General features: G+C 41.1%; 1 protein-coding gene across 8 annotated transcripts in view; it reads right to left on the reverse strand.

Moving 5' to 3' along the window:
• The window catches only part of dmd (dystrophin), a 331,517-nt gene that overhangs the window by 99,642 nt on the left and 216,812 nt on the right, over positions 1-15,063 (reverse strand). For all 8 annotated transcript variants that reach the window (XM_084713783.1, XM_084713788.1, XM_084713787.1 and 5 more), the window contains 3 exons: positions 13,708-13,842; positions 10,639-10,788; positions 3,041-3,202 (listed from right to left, as the gene is read on the reverse strand). In XM_084713783.1, coding sequence (XP_084569909.1) covers positions 3,041-3,202; positions 10,639-10,788; positions 13,708-13,842 — 447 coding nt within the window. The remainder of the gene's footprint in view (positions 1-3,040; positions 3,203-10,638; positions 10,789-13,707; positions 13,843-15,063) is intronic.

Raw genomic sequence — 15,063 nt, forward strand, 5'->3', positions numbered from 1 at the left:
GATAAAATAATACAAAAATATCAACTAAAGACAAAATATCCCCATGACTGATATCTTTTTTAATCAAAATGAATAAAAATGAAGATCTAATAGTTATAAAATATAGAAATAAATAGAAATAAAGCCAATAAAGTGTAAACTGAGTGATAGTGTGCCTCCATATGCTGACCACAAGGGGGCAGAAGGCATCAAGGAGAGGGCAGAAGATGCTCAAAAGCTTTAATAACTTGTCACCCCTCACCTCTCTCTCTCACACACACACACACACACACACACATACACACACACACACACATTTGGTCTCTGTCACCCCACTCTCTTTTTAAATACCAAGTGCCCTGTAATCACATATGCTCATCCACACCACTCTAATCCAATCATTCTCTCATCATCCTCTGTGTGTGTGTGTGTGTGTGTGTGTGAGGGGGAGAGAGAAATGTCCTCCTTTGCACTGGTGGTCTACAGCACACGTGGAGCTAATCTCTCCATCCCCTCGCTACACACACACACCGTCACGTTTCCATCACCTATTCTATTATTGGTTGATTATTTCATAATCTATCGTCTGATTTGTCTGGAAGGTACGTCACAGAGGAAAAGAATAAGGGACAAGAAGATAAAAGTAGATGTTAAAGGAAGCAGACGAAAAGACAGCAGCAGTGTGTGCGCATGTGTGTGTGTGTGTGTGTGTGTGTGTGTGTGTGTGTGTGTCCGTGTCCAAAGCAGCTTCAGGCTTAATTAGGACCACAGAGAGAAAAAGAGCATTTGCCATTGGTCTCTTGGGTCCCTCCGCGCACACAGAAGGTGTGTGAAGATGTGTATTTTTATCTTAAGTGTATTTCCACTCTTCTCTCTCCACCTGTCAACAAAACTGTCTCTGTTAATGATAAACTCAGACGAGGACACAGGCTTGACAGCTTTCCATGAGTCAATTCAAACCCGCAATGGCTGATTGTAAACTGGAGACTTGATGTTTTTCCAACACTGGTAATTTTTTTTTTATCTTAACTCAAATATAATCTAGAGCCCAGTGATTAAATTAGGAGCCAACCTGGTCCAGTCTAATTACTGCAGCTCCGGGTCTTTTTTGGCTTTTTGTGTTGAATCTCAAGCCAGTCTAATCAATTGTGGTTTCAGAGTATTGGTCAGGTGAAGGTTGGTTAAGTCTAGAGCTGCAACAACGAATGGATTAATGGATTAGTCGAGCAACAGGAAATTAGTTGGCAACTATTTTGATAGTCATTTTTCAAGAAAAAGTGTCAAACATTTGCTGGTTCCAGCTTCTTAAATGTGAGGATTTGCTGCATTTCTACTGGTTTGGTTAGTTGGTTCCACAACGTCTGGTGATGCCACCCCGGTTCAATCAGAACCAACTGGATCCGGCTGCAACGAGGAGGTGCGGTCATTCCTACAAACTGTCATAATAAGTCCATGTTTCACAATCAACTTAACAAAGAAGAATCCCACGTTAGACTGAAGTGATTACAGGACTCAGTCAGTCTGCTCAGTCAGAACTGCTCGTTGGATGGTCAGATAACTTCAGAAAACCCCTCCTCCTACACATTTCCAATGTCAGATCAGGGGATCTTTGTCTGACAGTTTCTCAAAACAAAAACCGACAATCTGACACTCCACTCCCACTCCACGTAGTGATTGACCAGCTGTGTGAAGGTGAGAAAGCAGTTTGAACTTCTCTCTCAGATCTTTTTTTCATTCTTTCACAACTATTTCTGCCACCTTTAATATGAAAACTGAGTGCAACACACTGAATTTCTTCCAGGAGACGGTGTCTGAAAATCTGTGCAATTACGCCCATATTAAAAAGATTATCACGTCAGTCTCCTCACTCTCAATGACTGCTGGTGTTTCATTTAAGACCTCTTCACGTGTGCAAGCACTGAATATGAAAGCGGGTGATAAAACTGAATGCGCTGTAGCAGCTTATTTGGATGCCGCATGATGCAAAACAAATCAAAATCAATCGAGTTAGGTCTAGCAGAGTCTGGGTTGAACAAGGCCTAAGCCACACACTTTACAGATTAGATTAATTACAGGAGGAGAAAGGTCAGTTGAAGTTCAGTCAGGTAAAGTGTGAAAGCAGTTTAACTTCTCATGAGTTAACAGTTTTCTCAGCTGATTGGTAGAAAACAATTTAAGTTGTGATACTTTGTAGTAGCACTTAACTCTGATTAACCCTGATTGACAAGAATCGAGTATAATCAAATTAGTGGCAAAAGAATTACTCTTGATTTACTATAGCAGATTTAAAGGAGTGTTTGCCTTTGTTCATTCTAATTACCGGGGTGCGGTGATACTTCTACCTAAAAGGTGTGTCCAGATCGAAGTGAATAAGAAAAACAACAATGGTATCAACACCACAAGAGACCACCACCCAAAAAACTGTGGTGCGGAGGCTGCAAAACACACACACAAGCACATCTGATCTAGTTCTACAAAGACTTAAGTGCATCTAATATGAATATGTTTGCTATTTCCATATGACCTTTTGTTAATTTGTTATTTTATTTGTTCATTTTAAAGGCGATAAATATCCAGGGTTGCTGAAAGCCCACTTTAGCTGTAAATCTCAGCCATTTAGTCGAGGCTCGTAATTAAAAATGTGTGGTTAGTTTAAATAAATAATATTATATAAGAAATGCATGAAAGAATCACTCTCTTTTGACTCAGTGGGATCATTAAAGTATTAAAGTGTTGCAAAGGTCTCAGCAACACAATTTGTCATCTGATAAATTGAGGTAATAAGAAAGTGGGAACAGGTTAGGTATACTCTGCTTTATTGTATTTTTTATTGTTACTTTTGTTTTTATACTTTATATTGCTTATTATTATCTTTTCCGTTTCTTGCTTACATTTTTCATTCCTGTCTATTTATTCTTTGTAAAATGTATAGATCTGACAACTGAAATGTTGTTCTTTTCGTTGTTCTTTCACAACGACAAAATTCTTGGATTGAACTCAACTGAATTGAACTGATTTTTGTTCCTTAAACATTCACACACAGACACACACAGATGGATACCTGAGCCTCCTGTGGTATCTGCTGGGCGTCGATGTGGTCAGCCAGGTACGCAGTGAGGTGGCGGTCAGTATTGGCCAGCGAGTCCTGTATTTGCCTCAGCGTCTTGTCATTCTCCTGGGCCCACTGGACGCTCTTCTCCAGCTCCTTCCGTCTGAGCGCCGCCTGGAGAAACAGGAAACAAATCACACCTCATCAGAAAACACACACTCAGATAAAGACAGACAGATAAAGTGGACGATAAATACAGAAAACAGCTTAAAGGAGACGCAAGTAGATGCTGACATGCATTCCTACATTCAATTTTCCAACTCATGTATATAAAAGCCGTTTCCCTTAAACAACAGCTTGAATAATCTCTTGGAAAATCTGGATAAGGGACCCGTGAGATTCAGATAAAATGCATCTTTAAAGAATCCTCAAGGGGAGCTTGGGATATTTCATTCACATATTTAAACCTGTTATCTTGTTTACTGTTGTCAGTGTATAAAAAATGCTGAGTAACACCACATCCTACAGTTATGCACACATACACACTTGGTGCTACATTTCAGCAGCTGAAATGAGGCCAATGAGTCAAAAATGAGATTGACTCCAGCAAAAATCTAGTGTGAGGAGTCTTTTTTCAGTCTGGTGACATGATGTAAATTTTAATCAGAAACCTATTTTAGCAGCAAGTCTAGTTATATTCACTCTCTTTCTTATTGGGGTCCCCCTGTGGCTCAGTTGGAGGAACATGCGCCCCATGTTCCAAGGCTATCAGTCCTTTACAGTGGATGCTGGTTCAACTCCTGCCTGCAGCCCTTTGCTGTCCCTATCTAATGAAGGCAAAAAGCCCAAAGAATAATCTTTAAAAAATCTATTTTTCTTATTGCCAACAAGTCCCATGTGTTGGCCAATCCAACAATGTTTCCTACTAACAAGTATTGTGTGTCTGATGTATCTTATTCCTCTGTGCCGCAGAGCTCTGTTGTTGTCAAAAACTATTACAAACACTGTTGGACTGGGTGACATGTTCTTTCATTAGCCAGAGCCACAGAGAAGGTAGTGTAGTCAAAGTATTTGAGAGACGGACTAACACATTGTTGACTTTGGTCTTTTCATGGGATTTTTGCATGGTTGTATAAAGGGGAAGCTGGATACGGTGTTGTCACTCAGCCTTGTTTCTAATTTTTCCGTTCATGGTATTACAACAGAAAATTCCCCTGAGACCCAAATTGCATTTTCCCCACAGACCATCATTACAACAGAGACATAGAACTGTTGACATGACAGCACAAGCTGCAAACAAGATCAATTATGACTCTTTGTTACAGATTTTAAAACCTTCCTCGAGTCAAGAAAAGCCTTTTAAAAATTTAAGGAAAAGCTAAGAAACCATGAAACCATGGCCAGAACTGTGCATCCCATCTCATGAGGATGCAGATGCACACAAAAAAACAAGGACCCACTCTCAAAGGGTACCTTTAAATCTTGAAAATACTAATATTTTCTTCTATTTTGGACTCTCTGTCACTCTGTTCCCTCAAAGGTCAGCACTATCAAGCCGGATTGCCACTGGTCATCTGGTCACTGGTGCACATTTGAGGATTTAGAGTTCACCAAAGTTGAACTTGATGTAGAAAATCGATGCAGATTTCCTTCACCCAAGCAAGTGACTCCACCAATCACAACGATTCCACTGAAATGAACTGATTTAGCCACAAAATCTGTTAGCAAAACGTTGCACACATGTTGCTAAATGCTCTTTTTTGTACAGCTTTGAGACCTACAGTGTTTACAACAAATATGCTTGTTAGAAATCTCCTTTTTTCTTTGACTTCTCTGGTGCACAGCTGCTTTCCAGGACACTGTTTTGCCAAACCGGATTGCTCCTGCTTAACACTGCAAATTTGCTAGTTGAACTTGATACTCCGGCGAGTGAAAAACACTAATCGCAGTGATTCCATGGAAATGAAGTCCTATAAAACGACACCTTTATCCTTTAAAAACCAAGAATGCTTCATTTTGTAGTCTGTGTAGCCTACATGTCTACAAACAAACACATACACAAGACAGAGCTACATGTACACAAACACACACACACTTCCCCTGCGTGTACCCTCTTGAAGGCCGGTCTCTGGGGTTTCTCTCTCATGTTGTCTCTGTGTGACTGACCACATCAAGGCCGTCCTCGTCCCTAACGACGCCGGTAAGGATCTTCTGATTCCCGCTGTCAATGAAGCATCAGACGCCTGGCAACGACTGAAGTGTTTCCTGTCTTTCTGTGCCCCGGTGACTGCCCACAAGATTAACTAGTAAACAGAGACCTATTACATCACAGGCATGTGTGTCGGAGGGAAGCAGAGGGTGAGGATGTGGTTACAGGTGAGCATGCTAATCCCATACAGAAGGATAATGACTCTAAGTATAGCCCTGAGCCTGCCTAACCCTTGTGCCGCACACACACCACTGTTAATGTTACCAGTGGGTGTATCATAATGGTTTTTTCTGCGTTCTCCCGCCCATGTCTTCGTTGATAATGTATGAAATGAGAACTTAAGTCGGATTAAATATTTAGACAAACATTGATAACAACCTTCCCTGTGGCGATGTACTCCATTTCCCTGGCAATTGTCGGCTCATGAATACATATTCTCATTAAACACTTTCCCTTATTACTTATTTCTCTCACACACACCGAGAGACACGCGGTCCCGAATGCGGTGATTGTGAACAAGAGAGATAGGCGATCACTGTTTGCTTAACAGCCTCGTGTTGAAAACGCCGTCGGCAAAGCGCAAGCGGCGCTCTCCGCACTTCCTCTTATTGGTTTTCAGCCGTTACAAGAAGCTGAAATTAAAATGGCAAACACGCCGCTTTGATCTGAAGAAGAAATGCAGAAGAGATGTGAAACAACATTTTTTTTTTTTTTGCATGCGCGGGCTGGGTTTATCTCCACATGAGTTTTAAAGTGGGACATCGATATAATGAGATTATAGACTTATTCTACTGTCTCTGCATTTACTTGGACCCCTGCACGCCTCAGAACTCGGCTCTGTCTGATGCCGGGGAAGTGTTGACATTCAGCTATTTGACTCTTGCACTTGTAATACTTTTCTTTGGATAAGAAGTAGAAAAGATAAGAAATGAGATTTTTTTTTAAAGCCTAACTTTGATTTGAATGACATCTACAATTTCTGTTGAGTGGTAAAGGCAATATAAATAGTGTCGCTGCCAGATGGAGTAAAGAATCTTTACCCTGGACGGGGTCACTGCATCAATTCTAATTTCCAACAGTGTTTGAAGACTAATAGAAACTGAACTGATATGATGTTTTGATGATACATCATAAAAGGTCTTTGTCAGAGTTTCCATTAACAACAAAAGGAGATAATAACTAAATAAAAAGTAATTTATTATGACTTGAAATCTACTAACACTTTTAAATAAAAACAAGACCAAAGTATTTTGGAGGGACGAGCAGAATCCGATATGACTTGGGGTGTTTATTCCTTCACAGAGGCTTCATGACAACTTCATCGACAGCTTCAGGTGTTTAATTAGCTTGTGGGAAAAGTTACTGTTGGAGATAACTAAGTTTTTTTCACTGTCTTCAATGACATCAGCTTAACATTTTTGTTATAAAAGGGAGAGCAAAGTAACGGAAAAAAAGTTTTGTTGAGCATTTTACTGACACGGATATCGGTTCAAATGTGAAAGAGGTAAGGTAATTATGAAATATATATAAAGGAATCCATGATTAATTCAGGTTCCTTGCTAGATAGCTGCTGAACATTTTATTGGATTAATGCTAACTCTATGTTGCTAATGAAGTCTCTGTCTGTGTAACTTATGTACTGACTCCTCTCCATACATTACTATGATAAATAAAATAAGAGTAAACGCTCTATGTTTTTAGAAAAGCTTTCTGTTACGCCTTAACAGATAGAAGCTAAAACTGAGCTCTCAGTATCAGATGAGTCTATTGAGAGAATTTAGATTAGAGAAAACACTTTAAATGTGTTAGATTTTGATATTATACTGTATATTTAGAAACCGTTTTTGGATTCCTGTGTGAATTAACAAAAGAAAACTTCACTGCATGTCAGTTTTACTGTCCAGGATGTGAAAACTTTGGACCTCAATATCTCAAAACAGATCACACAGCCATACAGTTCCTCCGCCATGAAATGTTGAGATGCATCTGAAGTCTGTGGAAGGTTGAAAAATGACCATCTGTAACACTGTCCACAGAAGGATCCTGGAGATTTGACAGTGCGTTCTTCAAACAGCGCTGATCAAGTCAGAAAAAGGAGCTTTAACAAAGAAGAAAGGGATCCCTCGATACGCTCCCCTCAGGTCAGAGAAAGGGAAAAACATTAAGGCAATATTTTGGTCTCTCTCTGCGCTTTTGCTCCTCCATCTGTCTTTCCAGAGATACTCACAGACACCCGCGTCCTGTCTCTGAGCTCCTCGTCCCCTTTATAGATGACAAACAAACAGGGCTCAGAGCCGCCCGGCCTCACCTTGCATGCATACATGCTGACATACACACCGAAACAAAGGACACCGGCTTCTGTAACGGTTTCAAACACACACTCGCAGACAAAACACACAACGACACTTCCTCCAAAAAAATACAGAAAGTCTGAAATGGAAGACTGTGTCACACACACGCTCACACACACACGGTCTCTGATGGGTAGACAAACAAAGGGAGGCTTATCAGGCTGCAAGGAGAACATTAATCTGGTTCTATTGTGAGGGAGGATCAACCCAGCGGGCAATGAGTGTGTGTTTCTATGTGTGTGTATGTGTGTGTCTACTGTAATCTGTCACAGAGGATCACCACAAGAGGCTGAGGATGTAATGCTGCCATTGATGATGGCTGATGATGGCCAGAAGGAAGGGAAGGAAGATATAGGGAGAGGAAGAGGAGGAGGAGGAGAGAGTGAAGAAGGAGGAAGAAACTGAAGAAAGAAGAAAAGATTAGGAGTATGAAATCGAGGGAAAGGTTGGAAAGGAAGATGACGAAGAAGTGCAAGATGAAAAGGAAAGGTGTGATAAATGTGAAAGCATCAGTCAGTTTGGCTCAGGAATGATCACACAGCAGTGTGCAATCATACAGGAGCACAATAGGTTTGTCAAAAAAAACAAAATAAACACGCTCAGAATGAAGCAATGAACTATTCTACAAAATGGTTAAGAAAAATTAATAGAAATGAAACTAGAAACCCTCATCTCGAAAAACAGTTGTACTGTTTTCATAGTCCCACTGACGTTGAATGGAATAGAGCTGTCAAATGCTGATCAGACTGTCCTTGGCTGCGGCAACAAAATGAATTTCTGAACTGAATGGAAACTCTCCTTTAAAGTCTCTGAAAAGAAATGATTTAAAGGAAAAATCCCTTTTTAAATCTTTCATGTTAAATGCTACAGCGGCAGAGTAACAATTATACTGTTCGAATTACGACTCAGATTCATCACCACTTGCTTCAGCAGGAAGGTGTATTTATCCGTGACACGTATTCTGATCTCTAAGTGCATGTTTTGGCCCGTATCAGAGCAAATGTCATTAAATAGATTTGTACAGACATGTCAACAAGTCCACCCACAGACAAAGATGTAGAACTACTCTGTATCACTTTTCCATCACATACAGAGGACCTTGGTTGTTGAATAAGTACCCAACATGTTGCAGCTCAGTCTTGCTTGACACTGAAATTGTAATTCAAGCAAACTACTTGAACTGAGAATAATGCAGCCTTCACTCTGCTGTGTAACATGCTTATTATGAGCAACAGCAGTTATATTTTACTGTCACAGAAATGTTGCATTTACATTTATTCACGTCCGGAGTGAAGTGAAGTACAATCCAAGCCGCGGTGCATCAAGGTGAGGCCTTCAATAAAAGTGCCACAATGCTCACTTTTCAGTCCACCTGACACAAGTACCTGGAGGCTGCAGGTGCACACAGCCAGGCAGAAGTGCAAGGGAACATAGTTTTATAGGGCCAAAGGGGAAACTGCTGACCAATCTCAGCCAGGTTAATGAAGAGGAGTTTGGATTCCTGCTTCACAGTCACGGTACAACTAGTTGTCGGTCACTGGTTGATTGTAGAGAATGAAAGAGCAAGAAAGCTCTTAAACTTGATTGAGGGAGTACTGTGTGATTTTGGGCTCTTCCAAACTCACATTCACAATCATGAGTGTTCAGACTGCAGGCAAAAGCCATTCATGTCACGATCCCACCACACCTGACTCCAACTCTGCAACACTACACATCTTCCTGAGAAGTAGCAAAAAAATGTCTCTCTTTGTCCTTGTTATCATCTGCTGATGAATTTGCTCTACCATAAACAATATCAGTGCCCAACATGTTGCCCTATATACAACAAAGAGCTGCATGTGATGTATTTGTACTTGCAATTCAGGAACGTGAACAGTGGAATCACTGGAATCTGACATTGCCAGTAATTAAAAAGTAATGTGAACAGCCAAATATCAGATCTGAGCACTGAGACTTCCAATGTGAATGCAGCGACCTCACTGATTCTGCGTATGCATTTATCTTGCTAGCATCTCCTGCCCAGGTACATGCTGTGTGCAGTTTTTTTTTCTCCTGTATTGTGAAATCTTTGTCAATCAAAACTGGGGTCCCAATGTTCAAAGCAACCATTTAGAGCTTTGGAGACCAAAGACAGCCTGCTGCAAAATTCTGACAGTGTCAGATATTAAGACCAAAGTCCCACAATGTCACTGTTTCTACAGCTTCTGTTTACACACCAACAAATCAGAAAAGGACAGGAAATGACACAGAGTAGCCCAGTAGCCCAGTAGCCCAGAGTAGCTACTGCTAAATGTATTTACCCCAAACTCTGACATGCCTTTGCTTGCATAAACTATTTTCCATATCAATCCTGGAGCTACACTTTGCCAGCCATTCAGCCAGTCTCCAAACTGATAATGTACAGTCTGACGCCAAGATTTTATTTGACTTTTCTCACAGAGTGTAACATGCAATGAGAGTAGATGACTTATGCAAGCAGCAACACGGAGCCAGTGAAGAGTGATGAAAAGTGCATTGACATGAGCCTCTTCTTTGGCTGATTGAAGACAATAAATATTGAGAACTATTTGCAGAGTGTTTACTCTGCATGCTGGCAGCTCTGCCAGAGGGGCGTTACAGCAGTCAAGGCGAGAGACGACCAGTGCCTGTACAAGGAGTTGAGCGGCATACTCTGTAAGGTGAGGCCACACCAAGTCGGCCGCGCTTTGTAGCGTGAAGTGACATGATCATCAATCACAAGGCCCAGATTTCTTGCTAACTTTGTTGAAGAGAGTGAGGAAGAGCTGAGGGGGATATTTTTCAAGGGTTATTGTTTGACAAACAGAGTGGCGGGGATGCACTTCCAAAAAACCTCTTCAGGTGCTGAAGTCAGACACAACGTCTGCACATTGTACCAACAGTAATGCTCGTTTAATTTAATATATCCTTTACATAGATACATGCTGTGTTTCATGAGTATCAGACAGTATTATTCAGCTCTGCATTAGAGTACACATCCTCCTCAGTATGCACATATACGTCTGTATGTATGAGTGAATTGTGTGTCTTACCCTCGCCATCAGTTCATCCCATCGAGTATTGAAAGCATCCAGTTTTTGCTGTATCAGCTCATCCAGAACGCCTCCATCCATCAGCGTCTGGGCCAGCTCCCGAATCTGGTTCCTGTTGTCCTCTGGGTGCCGCAAAAGAACCTCCAGACTCTGTAGACACACAAAGAAATCATCAACCACGCTGTAACTGACTTAATATTGGCTTGTATTGAAAGCCAAAACTTGCAGCTTGATGGTGGTAGTGACATTATGATACAGTCGTCTCTGATATTGTTTTGCTGAAGGTGACTCACGGTGAGGTGGGAGATGTATATTGAAAATTATGCAGAATGAGAGTGTTAGGTGACGACATGCAGAGGCTAAAAGAGGTCAATTAGCTCCTGTTCATCTGACCTCGGTGCTTAACAGCTTTTCACATCTTCTGAATTCCCCCAAAAGGGTCTATTTGGCTGATGTCAGTCGAGCGTTTAGCATAGTAAAATACAGCTGAGTGGGCAGATATTTGCATTTCTGCTGCTCTGCGCTACCTTAAATGAAAAAATACATCCTGCTCTGGAGGCTTTCAGCTTTGTGCATTGTTTAATCTCACCAAATCCCTGCATGTAACATCTAAGGCAATCTGCAAAAGGCACAGTTTAAGCAAATTAACGAGTTAAGGTTAACACATAAGCCTTTCACTTTATTTCCTCACCAAGGCCAGTAAAGCCTGATGTCTCTAATTGCAAGATTCAATGTAAATTCCAGTGGATTAACTTAACTTTGTTCTGTGTGTGAGGCATGTGTTACATAACATCAGAAAAGTCTACACACTAAATCTGTCTTTATTTGCTCCAAATGGCTGTGAACATAATCTCTCATATTTTCCTTCATGAGATGAAAATTACCTTTTCTAGAAGTACCTCAAATCTCATCTTTCCACTGAATGATCTCTCACTCCACTGCTGCTTCCTCTAATTAAAACAAAAAGAAAAAAAACTCTCTCCTTTATTCCCTACAAGGCTGTAATTTTCCATCTTATGCATTCCTCCCATACTTCATCATTTGGTGGCACTTTTAATGAACTGTTGCTCTTTTATTCTGATAATCTATGAAGTTAATCATATTCAGCGATTGTGATCTCTCTGGATGAAAGTGCTGTCTCTGAGTAAAAGAGTAAATACTAGCTTGATGGGCTGACATGTTACTTTTCTTTCTCTTGTACTTTCTTTTATTTTGTTGGTTCTCTTGAATAATTTATTCCTCACAGCTCAAGCACACTACACAAGAGCAATCCTCACTTTTACTTATCTCTTCATCCATCTTTATAATTCTGGTTGTTTTCCTTTCTGCTTTGTTTCCTTTCTTTTTGTCATGTTTACTTATTTATTTAAGCTTACAGGCCTCTTGGGTGGGCTGGTGTGCATGTTGTGGTGGAGGTAGGGGGTCCTCGTAGTAATTGGTGAAAAAAGAAAAAGAAATCCCTGTGAAACCCACAAGGATCAAGCTCCCTCCTTGTCGAGACTGGGAAACAGCCTCCTTCTAATGCCGTTTTCCATAGAGCTGGGGATACTCAAGCCAAGCTGATCCATGAGCCACCACGACAATGCAGGCATGCTGTGACTGTTTTTCCACAACAGAGCATGGCACGGTAAAAGTTGTTGATGAGGTGTTGGCAGTGTGCTTTTAACAAACCGCAGCCAGAGCTTCATGTAAAAGCTCACTGTGGCTGTTTCTGCTTGTACTACCCTTCCCAGTGGTACTTTAAACTGATCAAAGTATGTTCTCATCTTTCAAGAATATCACCAATAACAGCATTCTGTTACTTTTGTGACAAACATATAATTTCCTATGCGGCTATACAATAAAAGGCACTAGCATGTGGCTGTAATTTGGTTGTTCAGGGAAAAAAATGCCATAAAAGTGCCCTCTTGGGCCGCTATAGTAGATAAATCGTGATAAAATGTCATCCACAGTGACCCAGTGTGCAAGAAAAAAGGATGTAGTGCCATGTAGGGTGCCTTGTCAGTGGACAAAATGTGATGGAGTGCGATATAGGGTGCCCTTCTGATGGAGAGAACGTGATGTAGTGCCAAAAACGAGGGCTTTCCAGTGGAGAAAACATAATGCAGTGCCCTCTGTGGTGCCTGCCACTGCATGTATGTATGTATGAGATAAAGTGCCACCTTATTTTTTCAGCCCTGACCCTCAGACATCCAGAGTCCACCACTGAGCCTTAACTTAACATAGCTCCAACATGGCTGAAAGTGATCAGCAAACAGTAAAAGGCTGTTATAACACGAGTGAGCGATATGAGTGAAAATAAACTGCAAACAAGAGAGAGTCAGTTTGTACTTTTGCAAACAGAGCTGTCTCTCCAGCACAGACACACACGAGTTCAGCCAATCAGTTTAGCACAAGACATGGCTTTGGTCTGTGGGAGGAAGCATCCCAGGTTGGCTGCAGTCGGGACCCGCTACCCAACCATAACAGCGCGGGTGGCTCAGCGTGGGATCCCCTGCTGCGAGGATGCAGTGAAAAATGCATGTGAGCGCTGCTTGTAGCGGCTAAGCAGGCTAAACCAGGCCTGTGGAAAAAAAGCATGAGGATCACCTCTGATTCTTGCTTCACAGACGGGAGAAAACACACTTCGCTGCTGCCTTATGATGCCTCTGAGTTTCCAGCTTCTTTTCATTTTTTTTATTACCAGTACTGACACTGACAATCTATTTTTTCCTCCCTTTATTTTTAGAGGTGACATAAGTACAAACATTGTTTATTCAAGTAAAGGTGTAAAAAAAGTAGTCCTGATTTAGCTTCTTTTCTTCATCTTGTTGTATCTTTCTTGTCCTGTTATGTCTTTTACATGGCATCTCCTCTTAAGTCTTTTTTGTCTTGTCAATTTTAATTTTGTTACGCCATTTTTGTCTTGCTACATCTGTTGTGCATGATGTACACAGATGGATACACCCAGGAATCACCTTTCTTTGTGTTTGATGATGGGAAGGCAGGATGCATTGATGAAAAATAAAAATAATCAACAATCAATCAGTCCTGTATGAGTGTCTTCCTCCTCCTCCTCTATATACTCACATCCAGGGCCTCCTGCAGCTCCTCTGCTCCTCCCTGGAGGTTGTCCGTCTCATCCAGTTTCTGCTCCAGCTGGTCCAGGAAGGCATTTTCCTGCTCCAGGTAGGAGAGCAGCTCACACCAGCACGCCCACACCTCCTGCAAAACACACACACAGACACACACACACACCAAATAATCAGGAGGAGCAGAAAGACACAAGAAGAGAGACAGAGATTGAAATGATGAGTAAACTGATTGATAAAAAAAAGCAAGAAGAAGGAGGGAGGAAAAGGGTGAGGCCGTCACATCAACATCTGTTCCGCATCAACATGTTTGATGAGTTTGTTTCCATCTGCAAATTAGCAACAGTTGCCTCTGTCTGGCTGAAGTGATTGAACTGGCTTGCTAAATGTAAAATGGAGCTAAATTGGGGAAAACAAAAAAGTCCTCTGAGCTGAGTTCACACAATACAACAATTTTAAGAAGTGCTCGACAATACTGTAACACACCGACTGATGGTTGTACGACAGATGTTGCTGGCAGCATGTGGTTTATAGCATCAACAAGTGGAAAGCTGTTTTTAAAAGCAGCTTTTCAAAATGTCAAAAGTTACTTTTCCGTTGTGGAACAAAGAGGCACCTGCTGTCAGGTCCTATCTCCTGGCAAGAGGAGGAAGCCAAATCCACTCCTCAATGGAAAAAAATAGTTATAGGCTATAAAGGCTTCCTCTGCACACAGGATAACGTCTGAATGTCAGCCTTTTTTCTACATTTCAGCACTGACATTGGTCAATAAACATTACAGGGAGAGCAAAAGGCACAATTTGTGCGTGCTGAGTTGTTGGAAGAAGCACACACAGAGCTCGCTACAGCTATCATTGACTGAAATGGCTATGAAAGTGCAACTTTTAATGCCATTAACCTCCGCTGCAGGAATTATGTTTGAATTTCATCTTATTTTCTGAGATATTGACCCCCACAAAAAAGTATTACACACATATGATGCCTTGCCTCTTTATGTAAAAATTTAAGTATATTTTCATGAACCTCAATTAAAAAAAACTTTGTTTATTCCAGGGGGGAAATTTCTGAGGCAGGCACAAACTATTGTTTGCCCACAGCAGTTTGTGTGTAGGATCCTTTCTTAAGAGAGGCACTTGCATATTTTATACACGGGGTTCACGGTTCACAGGGTTTTTTAAGAGTATAATTCAAGCACCTGTCAAGGTACCTGAACCAAAAATATTTGCACTCTCAAAGCCTTAATTATCGGATCTCATTTTCATAAATGCAGTTCTTTTATATCTACAGCAATCAATGTATAGTGCCTCCAGCTGTTCACATTAACTTTGATTTTATGTTCTGATCATGATTATTT

This window comes from Lutjanus erythropterus, chromosome 24, assembly GCF_056507025.1.
Source record: "Lutjanus erythropterus isolate fLutEry1 chromosome 24, fLutEry1.hap2, whole genome shotgun sequence".
Taxonomy (NCBI): domain Eukaryota; kingdom Metazoa; phylum Chordata; class Actinopteri; order Lutjaniformes; family Lutjanidae; genus Lutjanus; species Lutjanus erythropterus.